This window comes from Lampetra fluviatilis, chromosome 2 (assembly GCF_964198595.1).
Source record: "Lampetra fluviatilis chromosome 2, kcLamFluv1.1, whole genome shotgun sequence".
Lineage (NCBI taxonomy): Eukaryota > Metazoa > Chordata > Hyperoartia > Petromyzontiformes > Petromyzontidae > Lampetra > Lampetra fluviatilis.
In genome coordinates, this window is record NC_136276.1 from 2,100,474 (window position 1) to 2,121,143 (window position 20,670).

At 50.9% G+C, this 20,670-nt stretch overlaps 1 protein-coding gene across 4 annotated transcripts in view; it reads right to left on the reverse strand.

Moving 5' to 3' along the window:
- Positions 1 to 4,400: 4,400 nt before the first annotated feature.
- The window catches only part of CACNB1 (calcium voltage-gated channel auxiliary subunit beta 1), a 100,628-nt gene continuing 84,358 nt past the window's right edge, over positions 4,401 to 20,670 (reverse strand). For all 4 annotated transcript variants that reach the window (XM_078866681.1, XM_078866682.1, XM_078866683.1 and 1 more), the window contains 4 exons: positions 16,298 to 16,449; positions 14,821 to 14,916; positions 13,888 to 14,070; positions 4,401 to 9,103 (listed from right to left, as the gene is read on the reverse strand). In XM_078866681.1, coding sequence (XP_078722807.1) covers positions 8,318 to 9,103; positions 13,888 to 14,070; positions 14,821 to 14,916; positions 16,298 to 16,449 — 1,217 coding nt within the window. In that variant the 3' untranslated portion in view covers positions 4,401 to 8,317. The remainder of the gene's footprint in view (positions 9,104 to 13,887; positions 14,071 to 14,820; positions 14,917 to 16,297; positions 16,450 to 20,670) is intronic.

Genomic DNA, 20,670 nt, shown 5'->3' on the forward strand with positions numbered 1-20,670 from the left:
CCCACAACTACTAACGCCAATCGCCGCCATTCGCCACTAAGTGACGGCTCCCGTGCCAGGCTAGGTGCACTTTGAGGCTAGCACGTGAAGTGGTCGTCAGGAGGTCTCGGGGCAGACCCAGCAGGTGCCATGGGTTGACCGACTGAGATGACCGGTGTATGCGCACCAGCTGTGCCCTTCCCGTTGTGCCAACTTGCTGCGTTTAACGCCCGGCGCTCCGCTCGTTGTTGTGAGCGTCGCTCCGCCCTCCGTTGTTGCTGGAGGGCGACTGTCTCCAACTGCTCAGTAGCAGCAGCAGCGTCCGTCACGAGCCTCCTCCACAGAGGACGATCTTGATACCGCTGGCGACAGTCGTCGGCAAGTCCACTCAGCTTCACATCCTCCCGTACCACATCAGCTCCGTCTCTTCTAGAGCCCGTACCACTCACCCACCCACCCTCTCAAACATCATCTCCATCTCTTCTCCCAGCCCATGTCATTCACCCACCCACTCACCTATCAGGCCATCTCTTCTCCCAGCCCGTGCCACCCACCCACCCTCTCAACCATCATCTCCATCTCTTTTCCAGCCCGTTTAGCCCCACTCTATGCGGCCAAACAAGCTGCTTGACCGTGCGGCCGCTTTAATAGCTCAACGCAGCATCGCCAAATTATAGTGTTTTTTGTGTGTGTGTATGGCTACGATGTTTGTCCGAATATCACGACAAGACATCAAGAGACGGCGACTCGGGATGGCTCGGGTCACGTTCTCAGAATGCACCCAGGGATCGGAAACAGCACCAACAAAAATTGCCTCCTCCCCCCCTCTACAGATTGGACATCACCGGACAAAAGGGAACCAGGGGAAGCTGAGATCAGCTGGCAAACAACGCCGTGAATGACGAGCTTGGGTGCAGCGAGACTCAAGCATGTTGCCAAGGACAGGAAGATACTGGATGGCAAATCATTGCGCCCTTATGTCCCATAGGGGGATGAAGAGTATTAACTGACAATGTGTGTGCGCGTGTGTGATATCACACACGCGCACACACACGCACGATTTTATTATTGTAACCGTGAGCGTAGCGATCGATTTGAATCGATTAATCGCTGCAGCGTTCACCGCCGCCACTGCCTCCCGTGGCAACTGTCGCTATTTCATTATACCTGATGATGATTGCTTGTGTTGCAATCGAAACGTCGTATTCTATTATTTAATTTTATTTATTATTTTATCTTTAGACGTGACTTAACCGAAAGAACCAAATAATAATTCCTGCAGTCACGAAAGTTCTAAAATTAAGACTGTCAATCAATACCCATCACGTGGATGTGTACGACTTGAACATTTTACGATTCGGGAATTTATAACGCGACGAATCGTGTGACTGCAGCCAAGATTTGTGGCAGAAAGGTGCCACGTGTATTAAGCATGTTTTTGTTAATTCACGATGACGCGTTATATTTATTGATCAAATTTTAAATGCATATGCTCGTAAACAAAAAAACACCCCCAGATATAACACATTTGCCTGTAACATCAGATAAATCATCAGCGCTGCGTTTCATTGGCTCCACCCTTGTTAATGAGACTCAGAAAATAGAGACCGGTAAAAGGGGCATTGGAACCATTTAGAATGATCGGCTCTTCTTACCTTTGCTGGCCTGGTTTCACGCTTGACAGGGATCATCAGTCAATCAGGGCAGGTTGCTTACCGTGCACGAAACTTATCACTGGCTTCGCCCGTGTTAGATATCATCAGCACATTCGTTACAGCCAATCTTTGGCATCTCTGTTAAACATTCCCAACGTTGGCATGTGGGAGGAAACGCTGGGCCAATAGTTGTGTCATCATTTACCAGAGGTGTGGACTCGAGTCATGTGACTTGGACTCGAGTCAGACTCGAGTCATGAATTTGATGACTTGAGACTCGACTTGGACTTGCATAACAATGACTTTGTCCCACCTATGAGATGTGGACTCGAGTCATGTGACTTGGACTCGAGTCAGACTCGAGTCATGAATTTGATGACTTGCGACTCGACTTGGACTTGCATAACAATGACTTTGTCCCACCTCTGTCATTTACTGGGGAGGGGGGGGCTCTTACCTACATTGTGTGTTGCCTTCAGTGTGCGTCAGCTAAGACTTGAGTAACGGGAAAGCACCCGAGACATTTTATAACTTCCTCTCTTAAACCTAAACATGGAAACCCCCTCGCCACGAGCGCACCTCGTCATCGTCGTCACGAGCCCCGTTCATTGCACGTCCAACAATCAGTTACGAATGTTTGAACCGGTGCTGGGCCTCCCCTAGGTCGGCTTAGCCTCAAATTGTGCGATGTGTAAACATCGCCACTGGGGAGACAAAGGCGGCCGGGCCTGGTGCTGTTGGCCACCTCATCCCCTCGTGTGCCGTGCCGGCCTTGAAATGTGCTCACTAATAGCACTATCCCCAAAAGTCTATCAAGGTTTTGTGCATAGTAAGAACATAACTCCTAACACGACCGTGATGTAATCTTGTGTAAAACACCGATATACTGTAAACATGAGGGTTATGGGGAAATGAAACGGCGCTCTGTGCATTCGTGCGTTGCCTGTCGGCAAGTCCTTTCATGTTCTGGCACCGCGGTGTTTATTTTTTCTCTTCCAAATATCACACGAGCGGATCGAGTCCGCGACGTGAGACGTCCTGCACGTGTGAGTCCACCCCTCCGTTACCTCCCCGGTGCAGGTGAGGGCGACTCACCCCGCCGCAATGACACGTGGTGGTCGGTCAGCTCACAACGCTTCTCTCTCTTTTTAAATCCTTTATATTGAGTTCACTTGCGCGCTTGCTTGCACGCTTACGACCGTGCAAATCTTTCGGTCGTTTTTTAACCCACTTCCCGTGATCCAATCGAGCTGACATTTTGCACACAGACTCGTTGTGCGTGACAATTTATTTTCGTGAATTTTTTTTTCCAAAATTTTCAACATTTTAGGAATTTTTTTTTATATTTAATTACCAATTGCTTAATGGTGGCAGGCAATCATCTGACCCATAGGTGGCAGTCATCTCAAGCCAGAGGCGAGAGGACTCTAGCCGCCACGCATATAAACGATTTATAGTGAAAAACTGTTTTTACGGGTTAATTTTTTCTCTCTCTCTCTCTGCTGGTGGTACATGTTGTTTATTGTGACATTTCGGTCACAGTTCCTATGATCACTGTTACATTGCTTTCATGGCTTTATTTTGGTGATTTCGAAAAGTTTTTTGGTTTGGCCATGTTTGTTTGTTGTAGTACCGAGTTAGAATGATGGCTTTAATCGAAGTTGTATTGTGGTTGTTGTTGTTGTTGTTTGACTTGCAACCCACTGGGATTTTTGCACACAGCGTTGGTGTACGGTGCTATTTTTCTGGAAGACTTTGCAGTTTTTTCCTGGATTTTTCTGTTTGCGCGTTGTCACTTTAAGATGTTTTCTTGTTCATGTTTTTGTTTGTTGTGGTTGCACCCGATTCAAGAGTCGATTGGCTCACAGGGCTACACCAAATAAATGAAACTGAAAACTGAAAATGCAACGTCCTCCTCCGGTCTCCTCCTCACCTGCTGATGATTCACGCGTCGCGCGCGATAGACGCTACCTCACTTCTCGTTGTGTGTGTGCAGGACATGCCTGAAGACGCAGCAACGCCCCACAAAAAGCAAAACTCATCTATAAACTATTTTTAGTTTCCACCAGGTATGGCCCACTGAGCTGCACAGCTTTTTTTTCAGAAGCGACCTGGCTGTCACAAATGATAGCTCATCGAGGTGGCTTATTATCGTGTGGAAATTGATACAGCAGCCAGAAACTCGATGCACGCATGATTATAAGTTGTGGAGGGAAAAGCCGGAAGACCCGGAGAAAAATCCACACGACCACGGGGAGATAGACACTGCAAACTACTAAAATACAGGCCTGAGGGTTAGGGTCGAACCCAGGACCTCCTGTATCCCAGGCGAGGTAGTTAACATCTCGCCACGTGCTCATGTTAAACTGGAATTCGATACTGTATAAACCTCATGCCCGTTTTTAACTGAAGCCCTCATGATCCAAATGTTTGTTGTCCTGGATTTCATTTTGCGTTTTTATTATGATGTATATATTTTGATGTTTGCATTTTAAACTTTTTTCGCACCGTACGTAGGCAACCGTGCTAATCGGAGATGCGAAAATAATCACCGTGTATAAATTATATAAATTATGATACAGGGTGATCCGTTTAAAGGTACCCATTGATAACATGTTTTGGAAAACATGGCAAGATTTACAACCCACTCATACTCAATAATTACAGTGAAACCACAATTGTCTCTAAATTGTGGAACTATAGTGATGCAAATTACAATTATAGTCTATATACACACAATGCACACAACAAGCTTATTAATGCAATCATTTTTTTTAATTCTTGTTTTGTTTTCTCTGTACCACAACCATGCAGCTGGCATGCTTACATTTTTTGTTTTCAAATGTATCCATTGTTTTTTTTTACATTTTCTCCCCCAACATTTTTATTCAACGCTTTTTTTTTAAATAAAAGAATAAAATTCACCGTCAAATCTGAAACAATCTGCTCAATGATATGGATTCATCACGTAGTAATAATCATCATAATAATAATCATAGTAATGCATGGGGCATAAACACACGTGAGATGGGAGCAATCTTAGCGTGCTGTGAAATCCACCCCGATGATAATGTGAACGCGGTCACGCATACGGCTCTCCTTAAGGCAGGTTCTCACTGTAGCCAATGTACGGAGGCCGGATATGTGGAGGCTCGCGGTGTCTAATCTACAGGACACAGTGCTGTCTGTTACCATAAATCCCAAGTCTGCACGCCAGGGCTGCAAGAGAAGTCGTGTTAAAAAAAAATGTGTGTGTGTCGTATTTCCTTACATTCACTCTTCAGCTGCACGTAAACTAGCCGCTGCCCAGTGCGGAGTAAAATCACAAATAAATAAATTGGGCATAGAGAAATTAAACCCGGAGCAGACAGCACTGTCTCCTTGGACCGCAATGCGAGATTCAACGTCACGGTTTGTCGTGTCGCGTTCGGCGCAAACCCAATTGAGATGATACGAGAAAATATCAGGGCATCACTTCATTCTTGCTGAATACCAAGTCGTGCCTTCAATTTGTTTCCGATCAATGAGATGGTGATGATAACAAATGTAGTGTGTTTACCCAGGAAAGCCTCACTGAATGCCAAAAGTCATAATCAGGAGATTACCTGCTTAGTGTGTTTGGCCAATTCCTTTCATAACAAAAATGTACGGTGGAAGAAACAGGAAAAAAACTGATTTAAAGTGGGGCTAACACCACCGTTGCTCTACTGCATTTTCCACTTTGGGATTAGTGCTGTGGGCAGACCGCAGCCAAAACGTAGCATCTGCGACTGACACAGGTGCCACAGGTGACAACGGTGCCACAGATGGCACCGGTGACGTAGGTGCGCAAATCTCCTCCTCCGACTGCAAAACGATAACTACGCGTTTTAGAATCAGAATATTTATAACTGGAGGAATCCGATTAGCTATAATGCTCTTTTTTCACCGATGTCCATTTAACGTGCACTACACAGCAGGCGTCACACGCTACCGATGACAACGGGGACACGTATTGGTAATGCCACTCGTACCACGGGCATTGGTCGATGTCAAAAAAGATATTACCCAATGGCTTGGTAATGGGAAACAAAAGTGTTCACCGGCGAGCCAAACAGCCTAGGCTCACCCTGCCCAGTGTGAACCTGCCTTAATGAACGCGGCCCTTCGTTAGCGGCCCTTCGTTAGCCGTACGTGAGGGGGGGGGGGCGTTGGGAAGGTGGATGGGGGGAGCATTGAGACGGCGTTCGCATTGTGCAAGACAGAAAAAAAAGCATGTGATAATCTGCAAAAAGAGGTAACCATGCTTTAAATATACAGTACAGTACTGTCGTTAAAATATCGAAGAACTCCTCTAAAACCAGCCACTCCTCCCATCATCGTCCGATTGACAAACCTCAACGCGCGACTCGTGTCTGATATGTGGAGAGTGCAAACACAACATCACTCTTTACTTCATGTATCACCCTCGCCCCCCCTCCCCCCCCCCCCGCGTTTTAAAATGAGTGATTGTTTTCTTTAAATTATTACCATCATTTTTTAAATAATATATATGTCGTATTTATAATTGTCATGTAAAAGTTAAAATGTCACTTGTTACTTCCAAATGACATCCCGTTTCGAGTGGCCTCTACTGCCCTTTTAAATCTTGTATCCACTTGGTGCTATAGACGAAGACGGATGTTTTCATGCATAAATAAAACCGTATCGGCTTCAAACAAAATAACGTGTCCCTCTGACCCAGGCGTCCCAACCGCGCCAGCCCGCGCGACACACGGGGCAGGCGAAGACTTCACCCCCTTCAAAACGAGGTGCGGGCAAGACCAAAATGCGTTTCACAGGTGCCCACCGTTCGCTCTTCGCCCGAGCGAGATTCACACGACAGGAAGCCCCTTCCCCCCCACCCGCCCCCCCCCCCGAGATCCTGACCCAAAAACCCTGACCCTGAACCAGACCCGAACCCAGCCGCAGACCTCCCTGGCCCCGGTCAGGGTTGGGGTATTCCCGGATTCACAAACTCCGAGGGAAAACATCGTGGCCGCGTGGAGGTGTGTGCACGGCAGCACGTCGGAGCGTGTTCAGTTTACACTGGGGGCGAACTGACGGATGTTTTCAGGCTCTCCTGAGAATTGACGGTGGCAGCGCCGCGATGTGTGCTGAACTTCTTTCGCACTGTACGTAGCCAGCCGTGCTGATCGGAGGTGCGATTATTTGAGACGGCCCGGTGCAGTAGTGCTGCGAATCGGGCTTGGAGCCGGGAATTGTTCATGAATAGCTCGGTGCTTAACGAAGATGGCCTCTGTGCCTAAGGAGTTGGCTGCTGTGGCAAGAAGCTTGGCATCTACGCATAAAAAAAATTGGTGTTCATGCACAATAGTTGGCCTCTGTGTGTAACTCGGTACTTTGATGCACGACGCGTAAAAGGCCTGCCTTCCGCGTATTTCCATTTTGCACACCGTTTGAAACCCAGTCGTGTCGCAACATTAAAGTCACGTGAATGAAAAATTATTCCAAAAAATGTCTTGGCTGGAGGATAGAATGAAACATTTATTTAAATACTGCGCAAGTTTATGCGATATATAAACACGCATAAACACAAAACTATAAATAACGAAAACAAAACTTGGCCAGAGAATGATCTCCAAGAGGTTCAAATGCGTTTAGAGTATTTGGCTGCGATAAATTTCCACACGATAAGCCACTTTCGTTGAGTTATCATTTGTGGCCAGGTCGCTTCTGAAAAAGAGCAATGGAGCTCAGTGAGCCCTACCTGGTAAAATGAAAAAAAACAGTTTAGTTTTATAGCTTGGCATTCAATCACCGTGTGCGCGACGCTTCCGACGGACTTCCACTTGCGTTGAGCACAAAGAGGACCGGCGGACGTGCGAATGAGGAGTGCTGCGGGGGGTGAGAGGCCTGGAGTGCAGGGAGCCCCCTGCGTTAAGGTGGCTGAAGTTGAGAGGGAGTGTGCGTGCGAAGGCGACGGCTGTGCCGTCACAGAGCAGCCGTTCCCCAAACTCCAGCCACACTCCGCCTCTCATTCTTCCCCATCGCCGAGAGCGTCCACCAATCATTGTGCACTTGTGCGACCGTGTGCCATTGCGACTGGATTCGATTGGGAAACGCAAAGCGATGGGGGAGGGGGCGGTGGGGGGGGGCGGGGGGAGGTTGTTGGCACCGTGGTTTGTGAAGCCCTGCTGTAGGGGATAGATAGCGACGGAGGAGCTGAGTGGGAGGAGATGGCTGGATGCGAATGACTTCGAAGTAGACGCCACCACCGTCACCGCCAACAACACCACCACCACCACCAATAAACCACATTCGTCGAGGCCTGCATGTAAGAAAACGAGATGGGATTCCACGCACGAGGCTCAATACAAAATCTGATTTCACGTGGCCAGAAGTAACTTCCTCTTGGGCTCCGTGGCGTCGCCAAGCTTCACGGTCAAACGCTGCGCTCCACCGCGACACACTGGCCTCATCATCTCGCGGATCGCTGGCGCTCAGCGGCGCACACAGGAGTCAGGATGACAGTGGTGACGGGGGCTGCCCGGGGTCCGGACTGGCGGGGTGGTGGCAGGGGTCTCCCCGCGTGTTCTTCTGTCGGCTCCGACCACCACCCCAGCCCCGACCGCGACCGCGACTCATCCCCTCCGATAGCTGCCGAAACCGAACACCGCCGTCTCCTAGGTCTCTCCGCCGCGTCAGGGCCGCACGTACAGCTGCTGCGACCACGCGGCCTCGGCCGAGTCCCCACGCCCGCCCTTCACCATGATGTCCGCTCCCTCCGTCTCGTAGTAGCTGGATTCCCGTGAGTGGTGGAGTCGCACCTGCTGCCCCGAACCGCCGCCGCTTACGCCGCTACCGCCGCCTCCCGTCCCTCCCGCACCGCCGCTCCTCTGGCGGTTGCGCTCGTTGTGATCCAGCTCTCGCGCGCGCTCCCGCTCCCAGGATCCTCGCGCTCCGGGGCCTCCGCCCTGATCCTGCTCGTGGTGCTGCTGCTGCTGCTGGTGCTGGTGGTGGTGTTGGTGCATCCGGATATCGTTGCCCACCGTGCCGGGTGAAGCGCAGCCATCCTGCGGCGGAGACGCGTCACCGGGGTAACCACGTTCCCTGCTCCTCCGTCGCTGCTGCTGCTGCTGCTGCTGCTCAGGGTATTCGTCATCCGCCTGCTCCTCCGTGTAGGCCGAGTCTCGGCTCTCCTGCGTCTCCGAGTCGAAGGTGTCTTGCCGGGCGAGTCCTCCCGAGCGACCGCCGCTCCACCGGCGGACGAGCGGCTGGCGCGACGAGGACGACGACGGCGTCGTCGGGGAGTGCCTCTGCTGCTGCTGCTGTTGCTGCAGGTGCTGCTGCTGCTGCTGTTGCTGCTGTTGCTGCTGCTGCTGTTGATGCTGCTGCTGTTGGTTGTTGTATGAGCGGCGGGATGGGTCCATGCCGGGCGGGGGGGTTCCTAGTTCGCTGTGGTGTTGGAGGTGAGTGGTGCTCCCTCCCTGGTGTTGTGTGCGCGCGTTTGTGTGTGTTTGTACGTGTGTGCATTTTTTGGTTTACCACGTGGGTGTATATACGTTGGACACACGCGTGTGTTATACGTGCGACGTACGTGTGCGTGGGTATATGTCCGTACGTGTGTACATACGTGTGTTTGCGTGCGTGCAAGTGTATGTGCGCGTGTTACATGTGCGTATCCGTGTGTACAGTCGTGCGCGCGTGTGTGCGTATTAGCATGCATATGTGTGTGCGTGCGTGGGATGGAAGGGAAGGCAGCCATGCACAGCAACAAGACCACGTGACAGCACGCACGAAACCCACACACCAAAGCGGGAGGGAACGATCAAGAAGCAGCCAAAGCAAAACGACGAAGACAAATTACGTCGAGAAAATCACACGAACGGACACTTACACACACACACGTGAGTTAGCAGGAGTGTGAGATTGAGCAGGGAGGAAGCGGGGTGTGAGACACAGCGTGCGCGCACACACACACACAGTGCAACGCACGCACACGCACACACGGTTAGTACGGAGCAATTGGAGGCGCCCTCACGCTTGTCGTTAAAACAAAACACACGCCGCGATCGTCGTTAGGAACCGCATCACAACCGAGAGGTATGTAACATGCTGACGTTTCGGGCAGTGGTCCTTCTTCAGGATAAGAGACAGACCAGACAGATTTGACTGGATTATAGTTCTCTCTGCTGAATTTATGTGAAAGGCAATGCCAATTATTTAGTTGGTGAAGCCTCAGGGCTCTCCTGCCTCAGGATGCTAGGCCAATTGTACGAGTTTGGCTTCACGCACGAGGATACTGCAGCGCCCGGAGAAAACCACACCACACACGCACGGAGGGAGGCACCACTCAGAACTCGTATCTCCTGTTCAACCCTCGCAGCCCCACGCCAACAACACCTGGCAAGCCCTGGTGGCAGCCACCCACCCCAGCACTTAACTAGGCTCAAGCCCACTTGGCTTCAGAGATTGGGTGCATCTGGCATGAATTGGCCAAAGGCATCTTGCTGCGGTGGCAAGATGTTAACTACCTCACCTGGTATGCAGGAGGTCGTGGGTTCAATCCCGACACTGATGCCAGTTGTTATTTGGAGTTTGCGTGTTCTCCCCGTGGTCACGTGAATTTGTCTCCGTATCCTCTGGTTTTTCCCTCCACATTTTGAAACATGCTTTTTAATTATTTGGCTGCTGTAATACATTTCCACGTGATAAGCCACTTCGTTGAACTAACATTTGTGGCCAGATCGGTAAAAAAGAGCTATACAGCTCAATGGGCCTTACCTGGTAAAAATACAAATTGTTTAAAATAGTTTATAGTCTCTACTCTGAAGTTGGGCCACTACCCACAACGTTAACCTGTCGCGTATTTTTTTACGAGGCACACGCAGTCGGAGTTAATGACAAATGCAGTTGGTTAAAACACACGATGTTAGGTGGCCCACGGGACGAGAGTGATAGTCGACCTGAGAACACGGCACCACAACATCTGGGAATCTTCAGATAAGTTGGGTTGTTTTGTTGGTCGCTAAACTATAGTGTTTAATCAGTGTTGTATTTCTTTTATGGCCAGCCGGAATCCTAAGACTAAAGATAACCATAGCACCAAGCATAATGACAACGCTACCATTAGTCCGTACCCTAACCACAACCACAAACCTAATCCTTACCATAACTATTGACGTATATTTGTATGTCATTGTTTGTCTATCGTGCGTATCCGATGCTCTGTATGAAAGTCACGTGTAAAAGCATTCACTAGATAAAATCATCACCACAACCAGATGCCTAACCCTAACCCTAGCCACAACTCTGCAACTAATGCTAACCCGGTTGATAATTCACAACCATGTCAATCAACACCACCCTGAACACAGCCCTAACCACTTCGCCAATGCTAACCACTAATCCTCAACACAACTCTTTAATGAATCCCTAATTCGAATCACGATTCTATCCCTAAACCCTAACCAACGATGATTAGCCTCAAACCTAACACGGTGGTGGTCACTTACATACATTAAAACAATTCCTCTTTTCGGTTATCGTTCAGTTATGGTCAGCGGTAGGACTAAGGTTCAGACAGGGTGAGATCTTTGGCTTTTGTGATAGCTAAGGGTTGGGTTAGGGCTCAGATTGCAGTAAAGGAACCACACATGATTCGACAATAAATGCCCGCTTAAAAAACAACTAAGAGTCGTAATTCACTCGGGGGTGCTGTGAGGAATTCTCAGGTTTGACATTTGTCTGTTCGTGAGCGCGAGCACAGAGATCGAGGCCACGTCTCCGGCTCTCAGGTGACGTCGCTTACACCGCCAATCAGAAGCCACACTGCGGCACGTGGCACTTCACACGCACAGAATTGGTGCCCAGTTACAGCACTTGCCCCAAAAGTCTGTTACAGGCTATACCGGGGATCTTTGTCTTTTTTCCGTTGTGCTGCTATGAAAATGCTACGGGTTACATTAAAAGTAAAAAAAAAAATTATTCTGTCGCCAACAAGAAAACATGTGTCTAGGATATAGGTGAGCCCTCTGGGTGACAGAATAGAAATGGAATTTAATGTCCTTCACTTCGCCAGTGCATTTATTGTGGGAAACGACTGAAGCGCGAACAACGTCATTCACTAACACGCCGATGCGTGACACCTGTAACTGCAGCTGCCGTAAGAGACGTGAGAAAGCCCAACGTAGAACGCTTCGCAATGCTGTCGTGAGAACACATTCGTCTCCGTGGAGGGGGCACGGGCAATAGGCATCAGTGAAAAAGAGCTTCATAGCTCATCGGATTTCTGCGACGAAATATCAGGAATGCTGTATGATTAGCATTAGCATGCTAATCATACAGCATATAACTACAAAACAAAATAGATTTAGCCTGAACAGACTGTTGGGGCAAGTGCTGTAAGCGAACAGCTATGAAGGCCATCACGACACACCAGGAGGTGGGTGGCCAACACCATGTCCGGCTGCCTTTGTCTCCCTCGTGGTAAAGTTTACATATTGCACCAGGTACTAATTTGAAAATGTTGAGTCGACCTAGAGAAGGAGGCCCTGGACTATTTCAGATATATACGTCACTATTGGCTGTGAGTGGGAATCGAACTTGGGTCGCCAGGTTTGTAGTGCGGTGCACGAGCCACTACACTACCGCACTCAAAGACAAATGATTCCCCTATAGCCTTTAACAGACTATAATGGCAAGCGCTGTTTGCGAGTAACACCTATGAAGGCCGGCACAGCACACAAGGGGGTGGGTGGCCAACACCACGCCCAGCCACCTTTGTCTCCCAAGTGGCGATGTTGACTACACACTGCACCAGGTACTCATTTGAGGCTAAGTCGACCTGCACGTGGGTCACAACACCTTAATCGCCTCACTCACACAACACTTCCCTCACCTCCTTGCGAGCCTGCTCACACTTGCCTCATTGCCACAAAGTTTTTTGGAGTGGACCACCACGGGGTTATTTCCACAGGCCACAGCGGGTTCGCAGAGCCAGAGCAAAGCAAACCTCTCCGAGACCCAGGCCGGGCTGCGATTTTACGTTTTGAGGAGTAGTCTCGGCCATAGTTTATATCTAGACTGGCATTAAACTTAGCGCAAAAACATGAGGCATGTTTGTAGCGCCGTACAACGCACGGGTTACGGAGCAGACCGGGACATCCGGGGTCTCGTGTCTAAATGCTGACGTCACAGGGCACATCATAGCTGGGCCTGTTTCAGGATCTAGAACGTGGCAAGACGACGACAAAAATACAACTCTGAGAAGAGAATTGTGGGAAGGAGGCCAACGGAGGCTGTTAGCGAACACTGCGGGTTACACGTCGGTGCCCGTGATTTGTGCGTCGGTGTTTGGTCGATCTGGCTCGGGGGGGGGGGGTGTTGTGGTCACACGTGCAGCAGCCGGTCGCTCGAGTGAGGCGGCCACAGAGGGCGGTTCGCGGAGAGTACGGGCAGGCTTGCACCGAAACAAAAGTCGCCACCATCGGTGGCTGAGGGACTCGCCGTCACCGCAGTGTCAATGTAGCGCACAGCCAGATGACGCATTCACCAATTCCTGACTCAGGTCCTTATGGGCACTGCGGTGGCATCAGCAGTAGCTTCACGATCATCATCATAATTCCCAATTTGTAAAAAAATCATTAATTATCGCCATCATTAACAGCAGCAGCAGCAGGCTGTGATTGTGGCAGCCGGAGGCCAGAGGAACCACCGCTCCGCCCCCTCATCTCTGCTTGCACAAAGGATAGTAACATCTCATCCTGTGTTCTTTGGAATCACAAGCAGTGGCTCGCCAACTCCCCGTGACCGCCCCACGGGAGGTCGGCGCGTGTCGGGTTTGACGTGACGGTGGGTGCCGTGGGGTGCCACGTGTACTGTCTGCGAGCCCTATACCCCCCCTGGGCCACCGCCCCCCACCCAACTCCGGACCCTCCGGCAGGCGTGGACACACGAGTCGCTTGGTTTGGCAGTCGACGGCAGTCAGCGGAAAAAAAAGAAACGGCCCAACCGCTCAGCGAGGGGACGGTGAGAGAGAGAGAGGGGGGGCCACGGACGGCCGCTCTCAGTAAACGACCTCCTGCAGCTCCTGCTGCTCCATCTCGGCCTCATTGGCGAGGCAGGCCCTCTCGCGGTCGTCCTGCCGCCTGTAGGCCCAGGTGGAGCCCCTGCGATCCACGGCGCCGGCGCCGGACGACGAGGGCCCCGAGCCGCCGCCTCCTCCGGCGCGCATGCTCAGGTTCCGCTTGAGCGAGGTGAGCACCTGTACCTGCAGGTTGGAGATGGGCGACGGGTTGGGCAGCGCCGTGTTGCCGATGGTCCTCTCGAGCAGCGGGTTGGGTGGGTTGGCGCTGGGCGGGTGCGTGGCGCGCCAGTACGCTTCCAGGTACTCGGAGAGGTGCTCGCACGCGTCCTCCAGCTGATTCTCGTCCAGGATCACGTCGAACAGCTCCTGCGGGCGGTGAGCGGAGAGCCGTGAGCGGGGAGCGAAGTTCCGCCGTTATTCCCGATTCAGGGCGCCTTTCCGCGTGGAGTCTAGACTGTACGTTGTCCCCCTGTTCTACGTGTTTTTCCTCGGGTTCTAGAAATTAACTACAAATTATTCACACAGCGACCATTGCACACCCCTTATGACAGACTAATGCGCAGGTGCTGAGTCACCATCTGTCACACAGGGGCAGCTGCGAATAGAGGGCTCAGCGAATGCGAGACGAACTCGGTTCACTGCCATCGGCGACGCATTTACCGTGACCGACTATGGCAACTTGGTGCGCCAATGGCCCCGACGAGGGGTCGGCAACCTGTCCTTTCAGCACTGCTTCGTCACATCATTCACATTGCATTGCAGCTCTTGAAATATTGAGGACTTTTATGTTTTTACCGAATTCGAAACAACGTGCATTTAGAGTGTTTGGTTGCTATACGTTTTCACTCAATAAGCCACTTTATTGAGCTATCATTTGTGATAGCCAGCTCGCTTCTGAAAAAGAGCGTGAAAACTGACCGGGCCTTACCTGGTAACGTAACGTAAAAAGTTTAGTTTAAATAGGTTAGTTTTAAACGACATTCAAGTGCTCCAACTGAGCTGGGTGGGAGGGGCAGGGGGAGGGGCAGGGGGAGGGGGGGCAGGGGGAGGAGGGTTAGGGGGGGGCTCATAATGGCCGTGACGAAGAACTCCGTGGGTGAGCAGAGGTGTCCGTACAGGAGGACACTGCAGGAGCTTGTCGGCTGCCACCATCTGCACGTTGAGGTGTTTGCTCTGAGACTTCCCGCGAGACTTGATGAGCCGTTGCAGCACCTGGAGTCACACACACACCCAAAACACAAGGTACCCCCGTAAAGCCTTTAATAGGCTGTTGGGGCAAGTGTTGTTATAGAGCACCACCTGCCGAGGCCAGCACGGCCAGAACCACGTACGGCCCCCTTTGTCTCTCCAGTGCCGATGTTCACACACCACACCAGGTACGCATTTAAGGCTGAATCGACCTAGGGGAGGCCCACGAGCGGTTCGTAGCGCAGTGTGTAAACCACCATAAGACCGCTCCCCACTACTCTATGAACACACACACACGCATTCTGTCTCTCTTTCTCACAACAGTGACGGAATGGGACAGTGGCTCAAAATTTCCGTGCGATCTGATTGGTCCATTCGGGCTGGTCCAATGGGCCAGTGAGGAAGAATCTTTGGGGCTGCTGAATATGGGGCTTAATGCCAACTGAGTGAACACATTAGAGGTAATAATTTTTTTTTAAATGTATCCCACACAGACAGGCCCACCGGCCCTCAGAATGGACCGGCCTATCGGGCATTTACCTGGGGGCCGCTGCCCTATGGCCAGTCCGGGCCTGCCCTATGGACACGCGCACACTCACGGTGTCTCTCTGTGCACGTCCACCATGTGCGATTCCCCTGGCTGTGTGTCCCATCTGACACTAGAGGTCATGACCTGGGATTTATTTCTCGCTGGATATTTTCCGGGTCGCTGGTGGACTGGAGTAGGTGGCACGTGACCAGTGGTAGCCAAAGGCATACCGAGAAGTATACTAGTTGTGGTGCGGTACAAACATATTTTCCGGGTCACTGACCCAGAGAGACGCGGCTGACATTAAGCCCTGGGGGCCTGAGTACAGAAATGGCGTAAGCTAAAACTTGTCGTAACTTGGATTCCATACTGGAGTAAAGACAATAAAGCATCGTAAAGTTAGGAGAGAAAGTATGGGTGGTTGGGACCACTTAGTTACTCATGTCGATGCGTCAAAGTAAAACTAAAGCAACCGCTAAGAATAAAACACAATAATGTGAATAACATTAATGGTATTACTAAAAGTAATGTCTAATACAAACATTTACCTCAGCCACAGGCCGGCCGAAGCACAAGGAACGATGGGCATCACGGCGGCCATGTTGCGGGTGTGACCTCATGGCAGCCATTTTGCACGGAGTCGTCAGCTGATTGGCAGAAGCAGTGGGCGTGGCTGTGTCACACCTGGCAACCACCGCCACGTTCACTGCACCCGAATTGCCTCAGAATTGTTCTACTTTTTCTTCCTCTTAATGTGCATCGGGCATCTTATTACGATCGCAGCCTGCCAGGATTTTACGAGTATTTTCTTTACTCGGGGTCCTGCTAGCGATCCTCCATGTGGTGCCGGCATGATGGACGAACTGCCGAGCTCACCTTGGGCGAGGCAACCTTCACGTAGACGATGATGGGGGCGAGCGAGGTTTTGCCGAGCTGCGTCGGGTGGTTGATGGTGTCGGCATCGAGCACCACGAGCTGCAGCGTCCGTGCCAGCTCAAAGATTCGCTCGATCTCGCTCTGCACCTCCGCTGGAACCGCCGGTGCGCCGGGGGGCACGCGAGCAGAGGCACGGGCGGGCAGGCGGGCGGGCGGGCGGACGGCCGCACACGCACGCGGGGCACAGATACGTACGGACGCAGGGGGGGCACGCGTCCGGGCACAGGGACACGCGCGCACACAAGCACGGGCACACACGTACAGACGTAGGCACACGTACAAAGGCGCACGCATACATAGGACAGCACACGCGTAAACACAGACACCAAGATGTGGGCACACACGTACAGACGCAAATTTACATGGGTACAGACACGGGCACAGATAAAGGCACGCACATATGGACACAGGCACACAGATGCAGACACAAGTAGACATAGACGCAGACACAGGCACACACAGACGCAGACACGCACACACATACAGACACAAGCCCACACAGATACACACACAGGAATGTTGGCACACGCATACATGCACAAGGACACACGTGGAGACACAGCCATACAGACATACACACACAGGTACACACAAGCGAACAGGCAGATTCTCAAACACACACAGAGGAACACACACGGACACACACAGACGGCAGTGTACACATGCAGCTGCGGTTAGAACTGAGGACTGAGGAGACCCCAGATGCGTGCACGTGATCGCGGTGAGACATGCAGGTATGGCGGGGGCGGGGGGGGGGCGATGGTCAGACTGTGTCAGAAGTGAGACACCAAACGTGAGAAACCCTCACACGCATGTGACACGCATGTAACACGCACACTGCAAATTCCCATAAACACGACACAGCGTGGGTCCGTTGTATTGCTGGGCCTCTGTTATTGAGAAGTAGGAGACATAACTTAATTGAAAAAGATGTTTCTTTACAATATTATTTTTAATTTAAGTACCTTACGATTTTCTAAATTGGATTTATTTGCTCCTTTAACGGGCACTACCGGCACCGTGAGCTGTGACTTACCGGCCGATTTCACAGCAACGTCCCGATTGTGCCCGACTGTAAGGGTCTACAATAGCATGGCATCCCACTGCATGGAGGGCTTAAAGCTGCCACCCTAAATGCACTTGACAGTCAAGTCACTGCCAATTGGTTCCGAATGCTGTGTGTGTCGGTAATGGCGGTTGACCATACATCACCGTGATAGTCAGTGCTGCTTCGTGAAGGGGGGGGGGTGTCCATAACCGGTTTAGATATCACTCTTCACTGGTCTTAGCCACAGCCACGAATAAAACTCACTACTACTGGGTTCGTAGTGCAATGAGGAACCGACCACTATGCCACTCCCCCCACCCCATTGAAATTTGTATTCTGTTTGCAAGTGGGCTACATTTATTTTCAACGGGTATATATATACATGCATATATATTTAAACCTATTGATTTTTCCCAACAGCATCTAATCGAATTGCGTGAAAGATGATTCAAACAAAAAGGGTGAACTTCAAACCCAGTATTTTATTGTTATTGTATCTGTGTGAACAATGGGAAGGCATCTCTGACGCTTGGCAGACGAGGCCCTGGCGCAGAGCGTTCCAGCTTCATCGTTGTCTAATTTAGCCAGCAGAGAGCCCATTGAGATTTACTGTGTATTGATTGGCATGCCTTATTTAGCCGCGTGAGAACCCATCGCGATTCATTGTCTCTTGCTATCGACGCACTTTATTTGACCAGGTAAGAGGCTCAGTGGGATTCATCAACATGTTCGTTAGCATAATTTACTTAATCAGGTGTGAGCCCATTGACATTTGTGAACTCTCGATTAACATACTATATTTAACAACGCGATCGCTCATGGAAATGCATTGGCCTGTAAGTGGCGTCCTTTATTTAATCATGTAAGACCTCGTTAACATTAATTGTCATTATGATTGATAATCCTTTATTTAACCAGAGGAAAGCCATATTCGATTCATGGTCTGTTGATAGGCACTGTTTATCTAACCGGTTGAAAGAAACCTGCTGAGATCCACGCGAGGTTTCACATGCAAATCAGTTCCATTCCGGGAGTTGGACCAAGGCCGCAGTCTTAAGAATGATTCGTCATATTATTCCACAGGGTCTTTAAGCCCCCACTTTAGAGCAGACGGTGTTGGGCTGTGGTGATTCCTCCGCAGTAATCACCAGAAGGCTGCGATTTGGGAATTGAAGCGTGGACTCTGTGGAAGCTGCACGTGCGTGCAAGCGCAGCGGGCCGAGATTAAGGGTGCTTTAACAAACAGATCAATTTAACATCACCGATTGAAATGGAGACGAGAGTGAGACACAGCGAGAGATACAGAGTGAGAGATAGTGGGAGTGCAGGACATGGTTGGGAAGGCTCCTTGCAGAGACAGCAGGGGGTGCTGAAAGGACAGCTCCCACAGAGACACCAGACACATACACACAGACAAAAACTGACCAGTGGCGATTCTATCGGTAGGTCTGGGGGTCCTCTGTGTCCACCCCCATGCCCCCCCCCCCCATGAACAAGAATGCCTCTCTGCCTCCTCGTGTGGCCTATGGTGTACATCCCATCGTTTCTGTACGGTATCTACAAATACCGTTGCATTTAGACGCTGCTATCATCATGGTCAACGGCCACGGGCATTCTTCTGCTGGATAAAGGGCCCCTCCGGCCCCCTCACCAAATGTGTCGCCATCTCTAACGTTCTCTCGCGATGCAACATTACATCCAGGTCCTGTACACGAACTCATTTAATTGCTCCATCTCCGTGGTCGATATACTCTCTATCAAGCGTGCTCCCTGCTTTGGCTGCCAAACTCCGCTATGAATCAGCAACTGCTTCCAGAACATGCTCACTGGAGAGATGGCGAGGAAGGGAGATTCACGCTCATACTAAAGCAGTGTCCAGGGTCTACCAATGCCGTTGATACCACTATACACTGAGTCATCACTTCCTTCCTCGTGTCCACTGTAGTAGTTGTGCAGCCGACACCTTGTGACCTCACGGTTCTGCTCCTACAGTCCCAACGCACTCGCGGAGTTTTGCAATAATGATAAAACAATAATAATATTTTATCATTATTATTATTCCCTCGTGAAAAATGTTCAGGTGGGTCCTGCCATGTGTTCTCAGTAGGGTGCCCCACCCCCTCGGGTGCCCCACCTCCCATTGTTCCCCAGCTTTTCTGCACCCTTAGAATCGCTACTGACACGCACGAAGGTCGGAGACGACGCACGTACGCACGCACTCGGACACGAGGTTGGGGAAACGCACATCCACGCGTACATGCAAGAACAAATGTCCCCCGTGTAGCCCACGCAGGCTGTGGGGGGAAGTGCTGTTAGCGCAGCACTCGTTAAGGTCGGCACGGCGCGCAAGAGGGTGGGTGATATGGCCAGCGCCAAGCCAAAAGGCGTCACCGGCGCTGATGTTTACACAGAATCAGGTACTCATTTAAGGCTGAGTCGACTCAAGGGAGGCCTAAGTATCGAGTCGGATATATGACCTTTCGTTAATCCACTGCTGGATGAAAGGCTTCCAGGTTTCTTGAAGGGAGAAAGGGTTCTGATGATCCCTCGTCACTGATGTAAACCATGGCCGGGAATCGAACTCGGTTCGTTGTGTTTTGTAGCTCATTGCGTTAACCAATGCACCACTTCCCCAGTAAACATGTAACGTTGGGCCAACGTCGGCCTTACGGTTCCGACCAGATTGGCTCAAGGTTGGAGTGCTTACTAGGGTCCATCACCACACCAGGGATGGGCAGACCGTGAGTGCACAGACAGCACAAGTCAAAAAGAGTTAGACGCGAGACGATAAATTAGTCACCACAACTGAAATTGCTGACGTGCAATGTAGCCACACGGGTTATTGAACACGTGACTAGACTGTGACGGTTACACTCGGCTTTGTGACGTACTACTCGGCACGTGACCGTGCCACCGATTCCCAAAATCGATTCTTATGCATCGAATCGTGCGCGCATAAGAAAAGATTCGCCTGCAATTGGTGCGTTATTCGCTCACGTCGCATGCGATTAGTTCACGTAAAACACCCTGCAACCACTAGAGGCGCTATCCTCTTCTTGCGAATGGCAGCAATACGGCTGGGAGCTGAATGCCAATGTCGTGGTCTGCCAGCGACGACGAAGAGGGCATAAGGAGAGAGTTTGTGTGGCTTTGCTGTTCCTCCTCCTTCGTCGAAGAAGCGCGGACTACAGTGCTTTACTGCAGGTGCTAAAAAGAAAACTCAATTCTTGAGAACTGATTTTTGTGTTTAGTTTGTTGTCCTTCC